The sequence below is a fragment of the Ranitomeya imitator genome, chromosome 2 (assembly GCF_032444005.1).
Source record: "Ranitomeya imitator isolate aRanImi1 chromosome 2, aRanImi1.pri, whole genome shotgun sequence".
Classification (NCBI taxonomy): domain Eukaryota; kingdom Metazoa; phylum Chordata; class Amphibia; order Anura; family Dendrobatidae; genus Ranitomeya; species Ranitomeya imitator.
The window spans coordinates 257,724,609-257,747,770 of NC_091283.1; the positions used below are offsets into that span (position 1 = coordinate 257,724,609).

The window sequence follows — 23,162 nt, forward strand, 5'->3', positions numbered from 1 at the left end:
CCATGAAGCAATGGGGAAACAGAAGCTTAATAGTTGACCGAATAGATTCCATTTTAAAAGTTTGGTTCTCTAAGAAGACGTTTAGTCTCTTAAGGTTAATTATTGTTCTATATGATCCGTCTGGTTTCAAAATCAAAAATAAAGGGGAATAAAACCCCCTTCCTTTTTGATGAAAAGGGACTTCCACCAATACTCCTTTGGACAGGAGAGTTATTATTTCCTGTTCCAAGGCCTGTTGTTGTGATTGAGACCTTAAGGAAGTCAATAAAAATCAGTCCGGAGGGACTCAGCAAAATTTAAATTTTAGACCCGTAGTTATAAGGCTAGTTGCCCATGGATTAGAAGTTATTGCCAGCCATTGCGTAGAGAAGAAGGACAGCCTACCACCAACAGGTAGATCTGTCCTAACGGGGTTTATCCTCAGGTTTGAAAGGGCGTTTTCCGAAAAAGGCTCCTTTTTGCCTAAAGTCTTTATTAGCCCAACGGTCCTGGTTTTTATAGTCTCATCTTCTGTTGAACATGGGCTTTCGGAACGCTCTCCTATAGGATGGAAGATAAGTGTTATTGGGGAACCCTTTCTTCCTCTCACCCACTTTGGTAATAATTTCATCCAACTGAGTACCAAATAGGTACTCACCCTGGCATGGCAAACCACATAACTTAGACTTCGTTTGGGGGTCTCCTTTCCATCCTTTTAGCCACAAGGCACGGTGAGCCGCGTTGGTCAGACCTGCCGATTTGGCTGCTAATCGGATGGAATCAGCTGAAGAATCGGCTAAAAAGGCAGTAGACCCTCTAATCAATGGAATGGAGGACATGAGTTTATTGCGGGAAAGGCCACCTTTCAAACCTTCTTCTAGATCATTCAACCAGACTAGCATGGACCTAGCGGTGCATGTAGCCGAAATAGCCGGTCTGAAAGCTCCTGTACAGGATTCCCATGCTCTTTTTAAAAGGGAATGAGCTTTCCGGTCAAGCGGGTCTTGCAAAGATACTGAATCTTCTACAGACAGTAAAGATTTCCTAGAAGTGGATGCCACTGCCGCATCTACTTTCGGGGCTTTTGACCATTTGGAGAAATCCTCGTCATTAAAGGGATAGCGTCGTTTTGACGAAGACGGCAACCCTCTTTGCCCCTGGCTTTCCCACTCTTTTTTGACTAAATCCTTTATTGCTGGAATAACAGGAAAAGAAGGTCTCTTTCTTTCAGACAGGCCAGCAAACATCACGTCCTGTGGTGTTTTAAGGGTTTTTGTATTTTCAATACCCATGGTGTTACGTACTGATTTGACTAGATTGTCAATACTGTCTGTAGGAAAGCATGTATCCTGCTCTCCCTCTGAGGATATAAACTCTTGGGAACCGTCCGAATCCTTATCCTCAACATCAGAGGATTGTTCAGATCTAGGAGAGCTATATTTCTTCCTATTCTCAGGAATTTTATCCGAGCTTCGAAAGGCTCGTAATTCTTCTCTAATCATGCTTCTTATATCTTCCGACCTTACTGAAGACTCCTCACGTAAGGTGGATTCGATGCATGACTGGCACAGCTTCTTTAAATAAGTATCCGGGAGCGGCTGAGATTATAAAGCACATTGCTTATGTTTAGATTTCCCTGTTCTTTTAGCCTAGGGAATTAGATAAAAGAGGGAGGTATAATCAGCCTAATAGGGTAGACAAACACTCACCCCTGAAGCTGTTGTCATAATACCGGCTGAAGAGGAGGAGACGGAGGCACAGATGGAGGAGCCGACCGGTCCGGTCTTTTTTCTCTGACGCTCTTAGAAGACGATCTGCGGCTGCTGCTAGTCCAGCTACCAGGTGTAATAGCGGTGACTTCAGATGAAGGCAACGCTGTGTCCTGGGGAGATGCCATGATGGACGCCGGGTATCAGTACCGGTGTCCTTTTGTAATGGGGGCCGCCATCTTCTTCCTGTCGCACCCGGAAGTGACCACTACATCTGGGTTGCGGCTCTGCTGTACGCGCCTGCGCCTCCATCCAGCGATCGCGCAGGCGCCGTCCTCCTCCTGCATCACCCCGGAAGTTGTAGTAATACTTCCGGGGGACATAACACTGGGCCACACGCTGCCTGTACGCCACCTGAAGATGGCGTCACAGGTTCTCTTACCCCAGCGGTCCGGTCCCTGCAGGTCAGCTGGATGGACCTCCGTGACCCAGGCGACTCCCCGATCCTGGCCTCACGGTACCTGCCAGCAGAGGGGGGAAGCTGCCATAGAACCCCCGACGCTGCTTCCAGCTCTGGAGCCCTTGCCGTCCCTATACAGGTAAACTGCGCAAGCGGCATCCAGGCTGGGCATCCTCTTCTCTCCAGGTCTCCCGTAGGAACAGGAAACCAACTGTGGGAGCGAGGGGGACCGCCCCTTTTATTCTCTCCATAGGGTTTCCTGTTCCTAGGGGCGGATCCCCTCTCTCAAGTGGGTGCTGTCGTGGCGAAGAGAAAAACCTTTTTTATTATCCGACGCGAATTCTAAAATGTCATCTAATGCCTGTCCAAATACCCTGGATCCTGAAAAAGGAATGGCACATAATTTATTTTTAGAGGCATTATCTCCTGATCAAGATTTAAGCCATATAGCCCTACGGGTTGCATTAGATAAGGAACTATTTCTGGCTGCAAATCTCACTGATTCCACTGACGTATCCGCCATGAAGGCTGTGGCAGATTTTATGATGGGTAGGGAAGAAATTATATCAGCCCGCAGGGTTTTATTATTAACCAAATGTTCCTCTAACTGTCCCATCGACAAATACATGGACCTGGCCACTGACGTGGCAGCTATGTTAGCCTTTATCAGAGCCTTTATCAGAGCCGCCGACGTTTCCCAAGCTCGAATCAAGAGAATATCTGCCTTGCGGTCCATGGCATCTCAGGCTTGACGAATCCTCAAAAGGAATAGCTGTTTTCTTTGTAACCTTGGCCAGAGGTACGTCGACTTTCGGGATCTCTTCCCATATTTTGATATCCTCTAGGTCAAACGGTAGACGGTCTTTAAATTCTCGGGACATTGCCAGTCTACGTTCTGCATTCTTCCTTTCTTGGCAAAACACTACAAAAAAGAAACCCAGAATAATATAGACCTTGATAGAAAAATATTAGGGACAAATAGGTATAAAATAAGCCTTTATTTAAACATATTGGCAATGGCACCAACAGTGTGCCTGTATTCGGAGTTAAAAAAGATATATATATAATATTACGGTCGGACTAAAGATAATAAAGTACAAAATACACTGTCTAATTTTGTAATATGGCTATCCAAGATAACCGCCAGAGTCTACGTCAGGACTAATATATATGTACAACTTTACAAAGTGCATAGTGCCAAAGAAATCACAAATCTCAAACAGATATAAAAAAATCACATATCTATAATGTTGCAAAAAAATAGAAAAAATAATAATAAAGTGCAAACATAATAGATGTACAAACATGATACCAAAATGTGTATTAGTGTGAAAGTGTGTATTACACTATAAGCACAGGGGATAAAGATATATAAATGAAGTATGAGAAAAAAATGTGTTAAAAATTATATATATATATATATATATATATATATATACAGTGGGGCAAAAAAGTATTTAGTCAGTCAGCAATAGTGCAAGTTCCACCACTTAAAAAAATGAGAGGCGTCTGTAATTTACATCATAGGTAGACCTCAACTATGGGAGACAAACTGAGAAAAAAAAATCCAGAAAATCACATTGTCTGTTTTTTTAACATTTTATTTGCATATTATGGTGGAAAATAAGTATTTGGTCAGAAACAAACAATCAAGATTTCTGGCTCTCACAGACCTGTAACTTCTTCTTTAAGAGTCTCCTCTTTCCTCCACTCATTACCTGTAGTAATGGCACCTGTTTAAACTTGTTATCAGTATAAAAAGACACCTGTGCACACCCTCAAACAGTCTGACTCCAAACTCCACTATGGTGAAGACCAAAGAGCTGTCAAAGGACACCAGAAACAAAATTGTAGCCCTGCACCAGGCTGGGAAGACTGAATCTGCAATAGCCAACCAGCTTGGAGTGAAGAAATCAACAGTGGGAGCAATAATTAGAAAATGGAAGACATACAAGACCACTGATAATCTCCCTCGATCTGGGGCTCCACGCAAAATCCCACCCCGTGGGGTCAGAATGATCACAAGAACGGCGAGCAAAAATCCCAGAACCACGCAGGGGGACCTAATGAATGAACTGCAGAGAGCTGGGACCAATGTAACAAGGCCTACCATAAGTAACACACTACGCCACCATGGACTCAGATCCTGCAGTGCCAGACGTGTCCCACTGCTTAAGCCAGTACATGTTCGGGCCCGTCTGAAGTTTGCTAGAGAGCATTTGGATGATCCAGAGGAATTTTGGGAGAATGTCCTATGGTCTGATGAAACCAAACTGGAACTGTTTGGTAGAAACACAACTTGTCGTGTTTGGAGGAAAAAGAATACTGAGTTGCATCCATCAAACACCATACCTACTGTAAAGCATGGTGGTGGAAACATCATGCTTTGGGGCTGTTTCTCTGCAAAGGGGCCAGGACGACTGATCCGGGTACATGAAAGAATGAATGGGGCCATGTATCGTGAAATTTTGAGTGCAAACCTCCTTCCATCAGCAAGGGCATTGAAGATGAAACGTGGCTGGGTCTTTCAACATGACAATGATCCAAAGCACACCACCAGGGCAACGAAGGAGTGGCTTCGTAAGAAGCATTTCAAGGTCCTGGAGTGGCCTAGCCAGTCTCCAGATCTCAACCCTATAGAAAACCTTTGGAGGGAGTTGAAATTCCGTGTTGCCAAGTGAAAAGCCAAAAACATCACTGCTCTAGAGGAGATCTGCATGGAGGAATGGGCCAACATACCAACAACAGTGTGTGGCAAACTTGTGAAGACTTACAGAAAACGTTTGACCTCTGTCATTGCCAACAAAGGATATATTACAAAGTATTGAGATGAAATTTTGTTTCTGACAAAATACTTATTTTCCACCATAATATGCAAATAAAATGTTAAAAAAACAGACAATGTGATTTTCTGGATTTTTTTTTCTCAGTTTGTCTCCCATAGTTGAGGTCTACCTATGATGTAAATTACAGACGCCTCTCATCTTTTTAAGTGGTGGAACTTGCACTATTGCTGACTGACTAAATACTTTTTTGCCCCACTGTATATATATATATATATATATATATATATATATAGGGCCTGAAAAAGACTATCAAATATTGTGGCGGATATAGGTGCACCGTATGTTTCAAATATGCCCAGGTATAAAACCACCTAGGTACAGAGAGACCACAGTGAAACTAAATATAATTAAATAGGCTGGGAGGAGCACAGTGTGCCTAAAAATGAATGTGCATCAGTATATAGCGATACACCGTGTGGCTCAGTGCAGGTGCACTATATGGCTGAATACATCTAAGTGCACATAAGTGCATACAATGGCACATTCTATTCAAAAAGTCACAATGTATCAGTCACTAGGACCGATCAATAGTAAGGGTTTCAACCCGGCGCACAAAGGATAAGACATAGGGTAAAAAGATGATCGGTAAAAAGATGAATGGATATACCTGTATGAGTCCATCCCTCCAGAATACAGAGCACCCCGACGCGCGTTTCGGACACTAATCCTTCGTCAGGGGACTAGAAGGATTAGCGTCCGAAAGGCATATTTTATACAGTGGGGCAAAAAAGTATTTAGTCAGTCAGCAATAGTGCAAGTTCCACCACTTAAAAAGATGAGAGGCGTCTGTAATTTACATCATAGGTAGACCTCAACTATGGGAGACAAACTGAGAAAAAAATATCCAGAAAATCACATTGTCTGTTTTTTTATCATTTTATTTGCATATTATGGTGGAAAATAAGTATTTGGTCAGAAACAAAATTTCATCTCAATACTTTGTAATATATCCTTTGTTGGCAATGACAGAGGTCAAACGTTTTCTGTAAGTCTTCACAAGGTTGCCACACACTGTTGTTGGTATGTTGGCCCATTCCTCCATGCAGATCTCCTCTAGAGCAGTGATGTTTTTGGCTTTTCGCTTGGCAACACGGACTTTCAACTCCCTCCAAAGGTTTTCTATAGGGTTCAGATCTGGAGACTGGCTAGGCCACTCCAGGACCTTGAAATGCTTCTTACGAAGCCACTCCTTCGTTGCCCTGGCGGTGTGCTTTGGATCATTGTCATGTTGAAAGACCCAGCCACGTTTCATCTTCAATGCCCTTGCTGATGGAAGGAGGTTTGCACTCAAAATCTCATGATACATGGCCCCATTCATTCTTTCATGTACCTGGATCAGTCTTCCTGGCCCCTTTGCAGAGAAACAGCCCCAAAGCATGATGTTTCCACCACCATGCTTTACAGTAGGTATGGTGTGTGATGGATGCAACTCAGTATTCTTTTTCCTCCAAACACGACAAGTTGTGTTTCTACCAAACAGTTCCAGTTTGGTTTCATCAGACCATAGGACATTCTCCCAAAACTCCTCTGGATCATCCAAATGCTCTCTAGCAAACTTCAGACGGGCCCGGACATGTACTGGCTTAAGCACTGGGACACGTCTGGCACTGCAGGATCTGAGTCCATGGTGGCATAGTGTGTTACTTATGGTAGGCCTTGTTACATTGGTCCCAGCTCTCTGCAGTTCATTCACTAGGTCCCCCCGCGTGGTTCTGGGATTTTTGCTCACCGTTCTTGTGATCATTCTGACCCCATGGGGTGGGATTTTGCGTGGAGCCCCAGATCGAGGGAGATTATCAGTGGTCTTGTATGTCTTCCATTTTCTGTAAATAACGGCACCGCGCTCGGGATTATGAAAGGAATGCCATTACCCTAATACTCCTGAATAAGCTGGTGAACACATATGTCCTGCTGCCAACAAAATATGGGCTGCTGCACTCTAATCAGGCGCTGCCCTGTTATGTGCTTGCAATAAGCCCCTACTAGGAAACAATATTCAGGAGCTGAATAGAAAAAAAGGGGGATGAAAGGAAGAGGTTCCTTACCGTGAAAAAGCAATACTGGGTACACTTCACTGCTGATGGGCGTGTGCACAGGTGAGGCACAGTCATGAACGCTGGCGATGATGAGAGGGTGGACACGCAGGAGCGTGTGCGGCTGGGCGGTGCGGATGCAGTACAATCCGTGCCAGCTGGCGATGTCCGGAGGGTGGGCACACAGGAGCGTGTGCGGACGAGCGGTATGAGGTGCCGATACTGAGTGCAGAGCCAGGGAACGTCCCAGCCGGAGGCGTCCCTGGTTGCACTAGGAAAACAAGATGGCCGACGCTGACAAGCAGCGTGTGACGTCACAGGCCTACGGAGGCTCCCGAGGACAAAAAGGATTACCAACGCGTTTCAAAGGGTGAGCGCCCTTCTTCATCAGGGTTAACCTTTGAAACACGTTGGTAATCCTTTTTGTCCTCGGGAGCCTCCGTAGGCCTGTGACGTCACACCCTGCTTGTCAGGGTCGGCCATCTTGTTTTCCTAGTGCAACCAGGGACGCCTCCGGCCGGGACGTTCCCTGGCTCTGCACTCAGTATCGGCACCTCATACCGCTCATCCGCACACGCTCCTGTGTGCCCACCCTCCGGACATCGCCAGCTGGCACGGATTGTACTGCATCCGCACCGCCCAGCCGCACACGCTCCTGCGTGTCCACCCTCTCATCATCGCCAGCGTTCATGACTGTGCCTCACCTGTGCACACGCCCATCAGCAGTGAAGTGTACCCAGTATTGCTTTTTCACGGTAAGGAACCTCTTCCTTTCATCCCCCTTTTTTTCTATTCAGCTCCTGAATATTGTTTCCTAGTAGGGGCTTATTGCAAGCACATAACAGGGCAGCGTCTGATTAGAGTGCAGCAGCCCATATTTTGTTGGCAGCAGGACATATGTGTTCACCAGCTTATTCAGGAGTATTAGGGTAATGGCATTCCTTTCATAACCCGAGCGCGGTGCCGTTATTTACAATATATTTTTTGGTTCTTTCAGAAAGTGGCACATGTTCTGTGGTCACCAGCAGCTGGGTTATTGTACTAGGCTATCCCCATTTTTTCAAGTGGGTTGAGGTGTAGAGCGCCGGTGATATTGTTTTGTATTTTTTTTCTTCCATTTTCTAATTATTGCTCCCACTGTTGATTTCTTCACTCCAAGCTGGTTGGCTATTGCAGATTCAGTCTTCCCAGCCTGGTACAGGGCTACAATTTTGTTTCTGGTGTCCTTTGACAGCTCTTTGGTCTTCACCATAGTGGAGTTTGGAGTCAGACTGTTTGAGGGTGTGCACAGGTGTCTTTTTATACTGATAACAAGTTTAAACAGGTGCCATTACTACAGGTAATGAGTGGAGGAAAGAGGAGACTCTTAAAGAAGAAGTTACAGGTCTGTGAGAGCCAGAAATCTTGTTTGTTTCTGACCAAATACTTATTTTCCACCATAATATGCAAATAAAATGATAAAAAAACAGACAATGTGATTTTCTGGATTTTTTTTTCTCAGTTTGTCTCCCATAGTTGAGGTCTACCTATGATGTAAATTACAGACGCCTCTCATCTTTTTAAGTGGTGGAACTTGCACTATTGCTGACTGACTAAATACTTTTTTGCCCCACTGTACCTATTTCTCCCTTATATTTTTCTATCAAGGTCTATATTATTCTGGGTTTCTTTTTTGTAGTGTTTTGCTATATATCCCGAGTGGTTTGCCACTTTTTTCCTTGTGTATTGGCCATATCCCATTATCTCATTATTGACTTTGTTATTATTTATATTTTTTGGGGGGTATTTTGGATTGGCTCTGTACATTTTTTCAATTCTTCCATTCTTGCAATATCATAAGTCTGATGTGTTCGCTCACTGGGAACACAGTCTGTCTTTGCGATTAAGCCCTCCAAACATCAAATCCTGTCTGGACTTTGGACGCGGCTCTTCCTTCATTTGCATCGTATTTCTCACTGCTTGAACTAATTCTTCTGTCTTCCACAGGAAAGAGAAACTTCCTTCCCTGATCCTGTTCTCCTAGAGGCTTCTTTAGAAGAAATATCCATATCCCCTTGATCTGGGTCCATTCGCGATCTCTTGCGACTCAGACTTGGGCTGGAGGAATACTGCTGTGCCATGGTAGCTAACGAACTTTGTACTTCCTCCCGAATTAAACTCCTCATCTCTGATAACAATGATAGTTGTTCCTCTCTTACAACCTTAGAGATACAGGATCCGCAAAGATCTTTCTTATATGCTTCAGGCAACTTTACATGACATATGGAGCATCGTCTGGACTTTGCCAAAGCCTTGCCTGACTTTTTTGTCGCTGGGAGGGATGTCTGCGTAACCTCCTTATCCTAAGCATAATGGGTACTGATTAGTGTCTAGAAATAAGTGAGTAGATACATCTGCGCTATGTACTAACCCCGCCTCCTCACTCCTGAGTTCCATATCCTCTGTTAAAAAAATAATCAGGGCTGTGTAACTGTGACATCCCCTACCAGAAGGATATAGCAGCACCGCTGCACTCACCCTTTGTCTCCGGCATTGCAGACCTCAGCTCCAGCCCCTGCGCCACCTCGTGACTCTGGACTGAGTTACCACAGATTCCTGTGGTTGGAAGCCTGTGCGTCCTAATTCAAATCTGGTGCCTGCCGTTCCTCCTGCTGTGGAACGCTGGACGACCATACGCTGCTATCACCTGGATCAGCGCTCGATTATGACGACTTTCTGCGTTCCACCCGGTGGAACGCCTGCTAGGCCGCCGACGTTCCCGGAAATGACGTCCACCGACGTCACCGGAAATGACGCTTCGGCTACACTGATCACTTACTTCCGCTTTCCACACAGTGGAATGCACGCTGGTCTCCGGAGGTTCTGCTGACCCCTCCATGCTCGTATGTGAGCATGTGGGTTCCCGCGCCTCTTCTCCTTCCTGGCGCCTCTTCTCCAGCATGACGCCTGAGCCGAGAGCCCCCCCTGGAAGGAAGCGGCTCACCCTGGAGCCCTTCTGCTCGACTGGTCTCTGGGCAGAGGGACTCCCACCCGGGAAGTTTCTGCCCTGGGCTACCGAAGAGGAGGAAAGATTTTGGACCAACCGCACGATCCCCCTGAGCCCTCCGGTCCGGTAAGCTTCTGCTGACTCTCGTGTGTCCCTCCATGCAGGGACAGGAAAAACACTGAAGTGGCGGAGTGGGAACTTTTAACCTCTCGTGTTGTTTTTCCTGTCCCTGCGAGGAGGACGTCCTTCAGAGTGCTGTCAGGGGGAGGTCCTGGAAAAATATGTTTCCAAAATTGTGCTAAAGTAAAGCAGACATGTGGGTAATGTTATTTATTAACCATTTTGTATGATGACTAATTTAAGAGCATAAAAACTAAAATTTTTGCCAAATTTCTTTTTTCTCACAAAAATATGCAAGTCATATCGAAGAAATTTTACCACTATCATAAAGTACAATATGTCACGAGAAAACAATCTCAGAATCACCAGGATCCGTTCCCGTTATGACCTCATAAAGGGACAGTGGTCAGAATTGAAAAAAATGGCCTGGTCAGGAAGTTGAAAACAGGTTTCTGGGTGAAGGGGTTAATCTGTGTTTGAAGTTTTAAGTTAATGAGATGTTTCATGCCAGACAAAGAAAAGATCCTGATTCTGGGCCCCCTGCAGTCTGTGGCAGAGGGAGGTCTGTGTCGGCACAGTAATAAATTGTGTTATTTCCATAGAAATGAGAATAATTTGCCTCAGTTACCACAACTGTCTACAAGGAAAACTGTTGCTCATATCAACCAATGGTTGCTATGGGCAACACAGGTAGTGTAACCTGTTGTGGTCAAGAAGATATGCCTATGAAAGATATACAGTATATTAGATATTTATTATACGGAGCTTTGTGTGTGGAGTGAGTGTGGCTATGTGGAGTGGGTAGGGCTATGTGAAATGGGCGTGGCTTTACACACATACATATATGTATGTATACATGATTGATTACCTGGAGCAGCCAGTGCCAGGCAGCAGCTGCCAAGGCAAACAGGATCATGGGGTGCATTAAAAGAGGTCTGGATACACATGATGAGAGCATTATACTGCCTCTGTACAAATCCCTAGTTAGACCGCACATGGAGTACTGTGTCCAGTTTTGGGCACCGGTGCTCAGGAAGGATATAATGGAACTAGAGAGAGTACAAAGGAGGGCAACAAAATTAATAAAGGGGATGGGAGAACTACAATACCCAGATAGATTAGCGAAATTAGGATTATTTAGTCTAGAAAAAAGACGACTGAGGGGCGATCTAATAACCATGTATAAGTATATAAGGGGACAATACAAATATCTCGCTGAGGATCTGTTTATACCAAGGAAGGTGACGGGCACAAGGGGGCATTCTTTGCGTCTGGAGGAGAGAAGGTTTTTCCACCAACATAGAAGAGGATTCTTTACTGTTAGGGCAGTGAGAATCTGGAATTGCTTGCCTGAGGAGGTGGTGATGGCGAACTCAGTCGAGGGGTTCAAGAGAGGCCTGGATGTCTTCCTGGAGCAGAACAATATTGTATCATACAATTATTAGGTTCTGTAGAAGGACGTAGATCTGGGTATTTATTATGATGGAATATAGGCTGAACTGGATGGACAAATGTCTTTTTTCGGCCTTACTAACTATGTTACTATGATTACCACTTGTCTCTGTAGAAACAATCCCTTGTAACCCCTTCCCAACATCAGGCGTAAATGTATGCCGATGTCGGACTCCCCCCCTTTGATTTGGACTCCAGCACTGAGCCCACGTCTTTTCTGGCACATGTCAGCAAGAGCGCCAGAAATCCAGCCCATCAGTGACCCCATCACATTATTGCTGGTCACCAGTGGGTTGGCATGACAACCAGAGTTCTCCAGCAGAAGTCTATGGTTGTCACTGCCGGATTGCTATGAGCGCCGCCCATTAGCCAAAAACTCATGGACCAGGGATCGTCTCGCCAAACTCCCGCTCTCCTTTTAACATGGGCAAAACGCTACTCAGACAACACAAGGTGAGGGTAAAAAGTGTGACAATGCTTTATTGTACCACAAAACAGGCAGAGAACATATAGAACAGTCCCAGCACAGTAGCCAAGATGGTGCCCATAAGAGTCTCACCCTTCCGCTGACTCGCCCTGATAATAGCACCTGTGACTACAGATATTCCAGGGTCACTACCTCACCTGTGGCACACACACGCAGATGAGGTAACGACAATCGTAGGAAGATGCCAGTCCATACAAAGCCAGTTGATCCGAGGAGCATAACCTGGCTTCATATTCCAGAGTTGGTTACTCCACCTTTGGCACACACAGAGAGGAGGTAACAACAAGTGTAGGAAGATGACAGTCCATACAAGGTACAAGGCCAGTTGATCTGAGGATCACAACCTGGCTTCTCCAAATGTATCCATGGTTCAGCGATGGTCAATGGAGCAGATCTGTATTTTTCCAACCGAGGCGGAAAACCCCTGGGTTGTTTCCTATAGAATTATAGATCCGTGTCCCTTGTATTGGAGCCATGATGTAAAATGGCTGCTGTCCTGTCTCTGGTCCTTTCGAGATGTATGGATGTCTTGGCAGAATCTCTCTGGCTGTTTCTCGCTCTCTCTCTTTATACAGAGGCATGTCACCTATGTTTAGACTTAACAAGTGTCCCAATTCAGTATTTACATAAAGGGTAAGAAAGGAAACAAGTCAAGTAGCATTACCTCATTATTTAAACTATTTGCATAGTTTTTCCCTCTCTGCTTTAGAAGTCAACAAACTGTCTCAATAACACAATGCATAATTAGCATATCAGCAAACATCACTAGTGATCAAGGATAAGCCACAATAAAAGTCAATATTACAGGCCTACACAAACAAAAGTCTGTTTTCTTGACCCACAAGAAATCAACACTTAAATTTGAAAGCCAACATACAGATAACATTCTATTATCCTTTGTTTGCTAAAAATAGTCATCTGGTTAATTAAGATACAATGCTGTAGGTCTTCACAATACCAAAAGTAAAAAAAAAAAAAAAAATGTTTTTAAAAATATTAAGTAAAAAAGTTCCAATCACCCCCTTTCGCCCCATTCAAAATAAAACAATAATAACAAAAAAATCAAATACACACATATTTGGTATCGCCAAATTCAAAATTGCTTGATCTATCAATATAGAAAAAAAATTAACCCGATTATTAAACAGCGTAACGAGAAAAAGTCAAAATGTCACAATTACAATTTTTGGTCACCGCAACATTGCATTAAAATGCAATAATGGGTGATCAAAAGATCGTATCTGCACCAAAATGGTATCATTATAACTCAGCACGCAAAAAATAAGCCCTCACCCAACCGAAGATCATGAAAAATGGAGATGCTAAGGGTATCGGAAAATGGTGCAATGCTTTTATACTTTACCTAATAAAGAGGAGTTAATTTTACTGATGTTTGTTTTGGGTTGTTTACTTTCTGTTGGTGTTTGGTTTATCCTATAAAACGCCCATATAATATTCCATCCTTGAATGCACGCTGCGCGCATCATGTTTTGTACAATTTGTCAATAATATATATAGGTTCTCCCCATCAGAGTTATTTTTTAAGGTCAACAAAATACGATTTTCCTGTAATTCATTTCTCACCCTCTAGGTATAATAATGGCTGTCCCTGTGTGGGATTTTTGATGTTTAAAAAGGTTGACAACTAGTTGGACAAGCCCTTCTCATTCCTCGTTTGGTCCTGTTAAAAAAAAACACGTATACAAACCTCCTATGCTGGCACCGTTTCACTGGTATTGGCGTTTGTGTTCTTGGGGCTCTTTTGAGGATTTTGTGTTATGAACACTGTGCTTAATCAGCGCCGACGTCACTGTCCCCACCTTCGGACAAATCAAGCATCATGAGTAATTCAGAGAGCAGCCGCAGCCCTGGCTTCCTGTTCATGTTCAATACGTCCAAAGGAAGGAACAGTGAAGCTGCCGCTGATCGGGTGCAGGGCTCGTGTGATGTAATAACCTCACCTAAGTCCGGGACAGTGAGTCTCTACACCGCTGAATTGGAGCCGGCACACCAGCGGAGTATGAGTGTTTTTATTTAATAAGGCCAAACATGAGGAATGAGTTCACTGGAGAAAAAAAAAATAAATATATATATATATATACACCGTATTTTTTGGATAAGATGCACCTAGGTTTTAGAGTAGGAAATTAGGGGAAAAAAATTGAAGCAAATAAAATGTGGTCAATTCTGTACTTAATATCCCCTATCCTGGTATATATGGCCCCTCACCCCCATCCTGGTATGCAGGGCTTCCTCATCCCTATATTGGTATGCAGGGCCCCATCTCTATTCTAGTATGATTGACCCCATCCCGGTCCTGGCATGCATGGCCCAATCGTTATAATTGACTTCCACCCCCATCCTGGTTTGCATGGTCCCATCAGAAAGCATAAAAAAACCCAAACATTACACTTACCTACCTGGCGCTTCCTCGCAGCGTCCTGCTCAGATGCCAGCAGCTGCTTTATGCTTGTGAGCACCACATGGCAGGGACGTCACAAGCAGAGCATAGCTGCCGGAGTACTTGCCGGGACAGTGTGCACAGAGAGCAGTGAGTATTCATTGCTCTTCAGTAGTGTGCAGTGTCAGCCATCCCCTTCCTGCTGCTGCCGGCGGTCACGTGTGCCGCTACTTAAGAGAAATGAATATTCATTGGATTCATTCATCAGGAGACTATTTAATATTGAACTAGATTCAAGAGAGCCTGGATGAAGAAAACCCTAAAATCATGAAAAATAAGAAAAAATAGGAGCGCACTTACCCTGGTGTGGTATGCATCACTTTATTGAAACATAAAAGGTGGACAGCAGGGAGGGGCAGGATCGGCCATGGACAACGGCCGTTTCGTGCTTACTGGCACTTCAACGGGTCCTAATGGTGAATGAGCTGGAGGAGTGTTATATGGACCGGATCTAGTCTCGAGCTCCTCCCCTCAAAGCTCAAACAAAATATAATGTGAAAATTAAAAACAACATGTAATTAAAAACAACAGACGTAGAACACAATCTAGAAAACTGAATACACAATTGGAAACCAATAGACTGATATTTACAAAAGACAGACATGTCGACCTTTTCATTGAAACCAGATGGTCCTGCAGCGTTAGTGCGCAGAATCCACCTGGCTTCTCTACGTAACAAGAGACGACACAGATCTCCTCCTCCCTCTGGCAGCGAGACACGCTCCAAACCTGCAAACCTCAACGATTGAACATCCCCCGCATGGTAAGTCCGAATATGTTCTATCAACCTGGGGGCACCCTTCACTGTTTTTATAGAATTGAAATGCTCCCTAATGCGAACAAACAAGGGGCGAATAGTTTTGCCGATGTAGAAGCCTCGGCACGAGCAAAAAAGAATATATACAACGTGAGAGGTTTTACAAGATATAAAGTCTCGTACCGTGTGTTGTATATGGCCCACCCTCACTGGATCTCCTGTATGATGATATTAGCAAAAATTGCAGCTCCCGCATTTAAAATTACCTGTGGGTACACTATCGGTGAGCCAATTGTTTCTATCGGTCCTGAAACGGTTCCGGACTATAATATCTCTGATGTTTTTACTCTGACGGCTAACAAAAAGGGGGCCTCTTTCTACCACTTCTTTAAGATCACTGTCCTGACTGAGGATCTGCCAATTTTTACGTATAACCGATCTAATGTGATTGTCAAGCGGTCCGAATTTGAAACTAAAGACAAACTTTTTTTCTCGTTTTTTCTTAGAAGACATAGAAACATTGGTAGCCTTTGCTTTATCATAAGCGGCATTCAACACTGAAGGGGGATATCCTCGTTTTTTGAAACGATTAATTAAGTCCACTGACTGCCGCTCAAATCCTTCTGAATCATTGTTGATTCTTTTAACCCTAAGAATTTGGCTAAAAGGAAGGGATCGTTTCACATAGGGAGGATGGGCACTATTAAAGTGCAATAGTGAATTAGACGCAGATGGTTTACGGTATACCTCTGTGGACAGACCTCTTTCACTGGTGTACAATTTGACATCTAAAAACACCAAACTGGTGCCTCCAAATTGCGAGGTGAACCGCATATTCATGGTGTTGGATGTCCCCAGGTGCTCAACAAAATCGTTGAAAACATCCTGGCGTCCATCCCACACCATGAATATGTCATCGACATATCTAGCATAAAGCTTGATATGCCGAAGAAAAGGGTTACTTGAGGAATAAATGTATTCCTCTTCAAACCTGGCAAGAAAGAGGTTGGCCAGGGTACATGCGACGGGAGTACCCATCGCGGTACCCACCGTCTGCAAGTACCACTGGCCATCGAACTGAAAAGCATTATGCTCAAGAATGAATGAAAGTCCCTCACAAATAAAGTCAACCGTGTCCTGTCCAGTAGGCGTATTTTGTAAGATACGTCTGATTGTCTCCACTCCCAATGTTTGTGGTATGCGGGTATACAGGCTTTCGATATCTATCGATGTCAGAGAATAAGAATCATGCCATTCAAAATCTTTCAGAATTTGTAAAAAAGCTCCTGTGTCTTTTATGTAGGAGGGAACATCTAACAAAAGGAGGCGTAATAGCCAGTCAATGTATGAAGAAAGCGGCTCAGTCAGGGAGCCCACCCCTGACACAATAGGACGGCCAGGGGGGGCTACTACCGACTTATGTAGTTTAGGTATATGATACCAATGGGGACGCCTTGGGAATTTAGGAAAAAGCTTCTCAGCTTGTTTAGATGAAAATACCCTTTTTTCCACGAAATGTCTTAAAAAAGAATGTAATAGATTTTTAAATTTTATAGTGGGGTCCCCTTTAAGTTTTGCATATGTTTCTTCATCAGACAATTGTCTTAAAGCTTCTGTTTTATAGTACTCTCTCGACAGCAACACGACGTTACCTCCCTTATCCGCATTACGGACAATCACATCAGACCAGTTTTGTATTTCAATTAAAGCCTGTTTTTCTTTTATCAGAAGATTATCTAAAGGTTGTTTATATATTAAGTCCTCTATGTCTCTCAACACCTGCATCTGAAAAATGTCAACAATGTTCCCTGGGGATATAGGGGGCATATAGGTGGATTTATTCCCTCCAGTAAAAGGTTGAACAACCATATCCTCCTCTATTCCTGACCGCGGAACAGTGTACAAAGAGTCAATAAGATCCCGTGTCTCTTCCCGTACCTCGTCAAATGGGTCCTCAGTGACAAAAAAGCCAAGGGGGCCCACGTGACAGGGTAATTCTCCTGGGAAAACCGTTCTGGAAGACAAAAATTGAGTCCCTTAGTAAGGACTCAATTGAGTCCCTTAGTAAGGACTAAGGGACTCAATTTTTGTCTTCCAGAACGGTTCGATATAGTGGACTTCAAGATCGATTTATTCAAGGCGATACGCAAAATCCATCTACATAAATCTTTTTCCACAGCCAAAAATAATCTAGCCCCTCGAGAAATTTTCCCAGGAGAATTACCCTGTCACGTGGGCCCCCTTGGCTTTTTTGTCACTGAGGACCCATTTGACGAGGTACGGGAAGAGACACGGGATCTTATTGACTCTTTGTACACTGTTCCGCGGTCAGGAATAGAGGAGGATATGGTTGTTCAACCTTTTACTGGAGGGAATAAGTCCACCTATATGCCCCCTATATCCCCAGGGAACATTGTTGACATTTTTCAGATGCAGGTGTTGAGAGACATAGAAGCCTTAATATATAAACAACCTTTAGATAATCTTCTGATAAAAGACAGGCTTTAATTGAAATACAAAACTGGTCTGATGTGATTGTCCGTAATGCGGATAAGGGAGGTAACGTCGTGTTGCTGTCGAGAGAGTACTATAAAACAGAAGCTTTAAGACAATTGTCTGATGAAGAAACATATGCAAAACTTAAAGGGGACCCCACTATAAAATTTAAAAATCTATTACATTCTTTTTTAAGACATTTCGTGGAAAAAAGGGTATTTTCATCTAAACAAGCTGAGAAGCTTTTTCCTAAATTCCCAAGGCGTCCCCATTGGTATCATATACCTAAACTACATAAGTCGGTAGTAGCCCCCCCTGGTCGTCCTATTGTGTCAGGGGTGGGCTCCCTGACTGAGCCGCTTTCTTCATACATTGACTGGCTATTACGCCCCCTTTTGTTAGATGTTCCCTCCTACATAAAAGACACAGGAGCTTTTTTACAAATTCTGAAAGATTTTGAATGGCATGATTCTTATTCTCTGACATCGATAGATATCGAAAGCCTGTATACCCGCATACCACAAACATTGGGAGTGGAGACAATCAGACGTATCTTACAAAATACGCCTACTGGACAGGACACGGTTGACTTTATTTGTGAGGGACTTTCATTCATTCTTGAGCATAATGCTTTTCAGTTCGATGGCCAGTGGTACTTGCAGACGGTGGGTACCGCGATGGGTACTCCCGTCGCATGTACCCTGGCCAACCTCTTTCTTGCCAGGTTTGAAGAGGAATACATTTATTCCTCAAGTAACCCTTTTCTTCGGCATATCAAGCTTTATGCTAGATATGTCGATGACATATTCATGGTGTGGGATGGACGCCAGGATGTTTTCAACGATTTTGTTGAGCACCTGGGGACATCCAACACCATGAATATGCGGTTCACCTCGCAATTTGGAGGCACCAGTTTGGTGTTTTTAGATGTCAAATTGTACACCAGTGAAAGAGGTCTGTCCACAGAGGTATACCGTAAACCATCTGCGTCTAATTCACTATTGCACTTTAATAGTGCCCATCCTCCCTATGTGAAACGATCCCTTCCTTTTAGCCAAATTCTTAGGGTTAAAAGAATCAACAATGATTCAGAAGGATTTGAGCGGCAGTCAGTGGACTTAATTAATCGTTTCAAAAAACGAGGATATCCCCCTTCAGTGTTGAATGCCGCTTATGATAAAGCAAAGGCTACCAATGTTTCTATGTCTTCTAAGAAAAAACGAGAAAAAAAGTTTGTCTTTAGTTTCAAATTCGGACCGCTTGACAATCACATTAGATCGGTTATACGTAAAAATTGGCAGATCCTCAGTCAGGACAGTGATCTTAAAGAAGTGGTAGAAAGAGGCCCCCTTTTTGCTAGCCGTCGGAGTAAAAACATCAGAGATATTATAGTCCGGAACCGTTTCAGGACCGATAGAAACAATTGGCTCACCGATAGTGTACCCACAGGTAATTTTAAATGCGGGAGCTGCAATTTTTGCAAATATCATCATACAGGAGATCAAGTGAGGGTGGGCCATATATAACACACGGTACGAGACTTTATATCTTGTAAAACCTCTCACGTTGTATATATTCTTTTTTGCTCGTGCCGAGGCTTCTACATCGGCAAAACTATTCGCCCCTTGTTTGTTCGCATTAGGGAGCATTTCAATTCTATAAAAACAGGGAAGGGTGCCCCCAGGTTGATAGAACATATTCGGACTTACCATGCGGGGGATGTTCAATCGTTGAGGTTTGCAGGTTTGGAGCGTGTCTCGCTGCCAGAGGGAGGAGGAGATCTGTGTCGTCTCTTGTTACGTAGAGAAGCCAGGTGGATTCTGCGCGCTAACGCTGCAGGACCATCTGGTTTCAATGAAAAGGTCGACATGTCTGTCTTTTTGTAAATATCAGTCTATTGGTTTCCAATTGTGTATTCAGTTTTCTAGATTGTGTTCTACGTCTGTTGTTTTTAATTACATGTTGTTTTTAATTTTCACATTATATTTTGTTTGAGCATTTGAGGGGAGGAGCTCGAGACTAGATCCGGTCCATATAACACTCCTCCAGCTCATTCACCATTAGGACCCGTTGAAGTGCCAGTAAGCACGAAACGGCCGTTGTCCATGCCGATCCTGCCCCTCCCTGCTGTCCACCTTTTATGTTTCAATAAAGTGATGCATACCACACCAGGGTAAGTGCGCTCCTATTTTTTCTTATTTTTCTACTTTGGACTCTGCATATTTTTCTGGAAGCGGCACCCCTGATCTATTTGGTGTGGAGGATACATTTAGCCCACTTTTTCCTGCTAGGTGTCGAACTGTTTGGTTGGTGAGTTGGATATGTCAGCTGTGCGGTAACATATGTGCGTTCTGTGTTTTTGGAAACCCTAAAATCATGTATCATGTTAACCAAAACAGAAAACCAGCCACATATTGGCAGATCCCAGACCTCAAACTATATACTTCTTGTGATGAGGGAGCACTAAAGTGATTGATCTCTTATCCATATCCTGATACACATGGCTCCCTCGTCCCTATCCTAGTATGCATGGCCCCATCCCTATCCTGGTATGCAGGGCCCCCATCTAATCCTAGTATGCAGGGCCCCATCCCTATTCTGGTATGATTGGCCCCCATACTGGTCCTGGACTGCATGGTTCCATCAGAAAACATTTAAAAAAAAACAAGACATTACACTTACGTACCCGGCGCTCACTCAGAGTCCTGCTCCGGTGCCAGCAGCTGCTTTATGCTCATAAGCAGCACATGGAGGGACATCACAAGCAGAGCACAGCTGACTGAGTACTCCCCAGGACTGTGTACAGAGAGCGGTGAGTATTCATTGCTCTTCAGTAGTGCGCAGTGTCAGCCACCGGATTCCTGCTGCTGCCCGTGGTCATGTGTGCCGCTACTTAAGAGAAATGAATATTCATTGGATTCATTCACCAGGAGACTATTTAATATTGACCTATATTCAAGCGGGACTAGACGAAGAAAACCCTAAAATCAGGTATCATGTTATCCGAAACAGTCAGAAAACCAGCCACATATTGGCAGATTCCAGACCTCAAACTATATACTATGTAAGTTTATAAGCCACTCCAGTGTCAGGAATAGATAGTATGTGACAATACAGTATATACCACTCAGGGAACACTTAACTTTCAGAGATAATCTCCATATTCATACTAAATAATGGCACAGATCTCCCAGACATTATGATTGCACACATCCCTAGTCTTTATAAGGATATTGCACTCATTCCTTGACAGACCGCAGCATGGCCATTAGTTAGAAGCTGCTATTGATCTTTGGAGCAGGTAAGTTTTCCCTGAGTGGTATATATTGGGCCGTCTGAAAACGGAGTTTAGTCTAGGACAATTTGTCTGCACTACTAATTAACAGCGGTTACAATACCAAACTAGGGTAGTCCCTATAGGAGAAAAACACAAGAATTATACTGTATTGTCACATACTATCTATTCCTGACACTGGACTGGCTTCTAAACTGCCAATATGTGGCTGGTTTTCTGACTGTTTCGGATAACATGATACATGATTTTAGTTTTTTTTTTGTCTAGTCTCTCTTGAATATAGGTCAATATTAACCCTCTGTCAGGAACAATGGATCTGACAGGCGCAGCACTTCTACTTTCATTTCTCCCTTTCTCACCAGATTTTCAGGAATCCCTCTCTCTAGATAGTCTCCTGGCTCTAGCTGCTGTGTGAAACCTGATACCACAGTTGGTCTGCAGAGCTTCAGGAAGGAAGATATAGCTGTGCTGGCTTCTCAGGCTCATTGGTCCCGAACACATCACACTTTATAAGGTTGGTATGTAATGCTTTTAGTCATTACTATTGTTTATTTAGCTTGCTTTGTGAATGGATAGAGAAAGGTTTGTGGATATTTCATATAAATAAGGCAGATTTTGATATCATTGGGGGCAACTTGGTGGGAGTTTTGAAATTTGTGTATATCAAAGTTATTACTTTTATGTTGCGTAAATGGGTTTGTTTTGCACCTGATAATGTGTAGTCTCTTTTATTACATCCCTATGAAGGTCTATGATCACTTTTAGATCACTGAAATTGAGAAAATTAGATATTCTAGGCATTTTTCGAGCCTGCACTTGACAGGCACATTGTTCCATTATGAGTTAGTGCGAATATTGTTCCTGACGGAGGGTTAAATAGTCTCCTGATGAGTCGCCTTTGGTGAGGACGATGAACCCCCGTAGAAATGAGAGGCTTGGAGAGTGAGTGTGTATACGTCACCTCATCCTATATACTGAAGTGTGGGGTAAATGTTTTTTCTATTAGTCACCTACTGACTAACCTTCAGGGGGTGACATATGGGTATAGTTTTACATTTGGAATTAATAAAGTTTAATTTTATCCTTTTGTCATTAAACATGAGGAATGCCAAGAGACAACCCATTTAAGAAGATTCAATTTTGGTTAAAACTATTCCAACATTCCAATTGATTTCCCACATTCTGAACAGGAAAAAGGCTTCTCCCCTGTGTGAGTTCTATGGTGAGTAACAAGCAGTGATTTAAGTGCAAAACATTTCCCACATTCTAAACATGAAAAAGGCTTCTCCCCTGTGTGGGTTCTTTGGTGTATAACTAGACTCCCTTTCTGGGTAAAACATTTCTCACATTCAGAACAGGAAAAAGGCTTCTCTCCGCTGTGAGTTATTTGGTGTCTAACAAGATGCTCTTTGAGGGTAAAATATTTCCCATATTAAGAAAATGAAAAAGGCTTCTCCCCTGTGTGACTGCTCTGATGTCTTACAACAAGCACTTTTATGTTAAAAGAATTCCCACATTCTGAACAGGAAAACACGGGTATTACATACCTGGTAATGTGTTTTTTCATGAGATATGACGGCACCACGAGAGAGGGGATCCGCCCATCAAGGACAGGAAACCTTCAAGATAAAAGGGGCGGCTCCTCTCTCCACATCAGTTGCTTTACAGAGTACGAGAGGAACTCCGCTGGTTAGTTTACACATAAATAATACATCCTATACGGTTCTATTCACCGATACCCCAGGGAGTGTATAATACAAATAATGCTAATAATGCACCCAACTAATGACGTGATCAAAAGGGTGGGAATATAAGGGTGCCGTCATGTCTCATGAAAAAACACATTACCAGGTATGTAATACCCGTGTTTTTCCGTCATACATGACGGCACCACAAGAGAGTTACAGAGATTTGTATTCTCTTCTAGGGAGGGATCACTGCTTGTAACACTCTTCTCCCAAAAGTGAGATCAAAGGTAGCAGATAGGTCTAGCCTATAATGTTTAAAAAATGTAGACGGAGAGGACCAAGTGGCCGCCTTACAGATTTGGTCGATGGTAGCGTCAGCTCTCTCCGCCCACG

At 43.6% G+C, this 23,162-nt stretch overlaps 1 protein-coding gene across 1 annotated transcript in view; it reads right to left on the reverse strand.

Moving 5' to 3' along the window:
• Nucleotides 1–2,534: 2,534 nt before the first annotated feature.
• Nucleotides 2,535–23,162, reverse strand: part of LOC138667368 (oocyte zinc finger protein XlCOF8.4-like) — a 97,771-nt gene continuing 77,143 nt past the window's right edge. Inside the window, exon 7 of the mRNA XM_069755594.1 lies at nt 2,535–3,070. Coding sequence (XP_069611695.1) covers nt 2,805–3,070 — 266 coding nt within the window. The 3' untranslated portion in view covers nt 2,535–2,804. The remainder of the gene's footprint in view (nt 3,071–23,162) is intronic.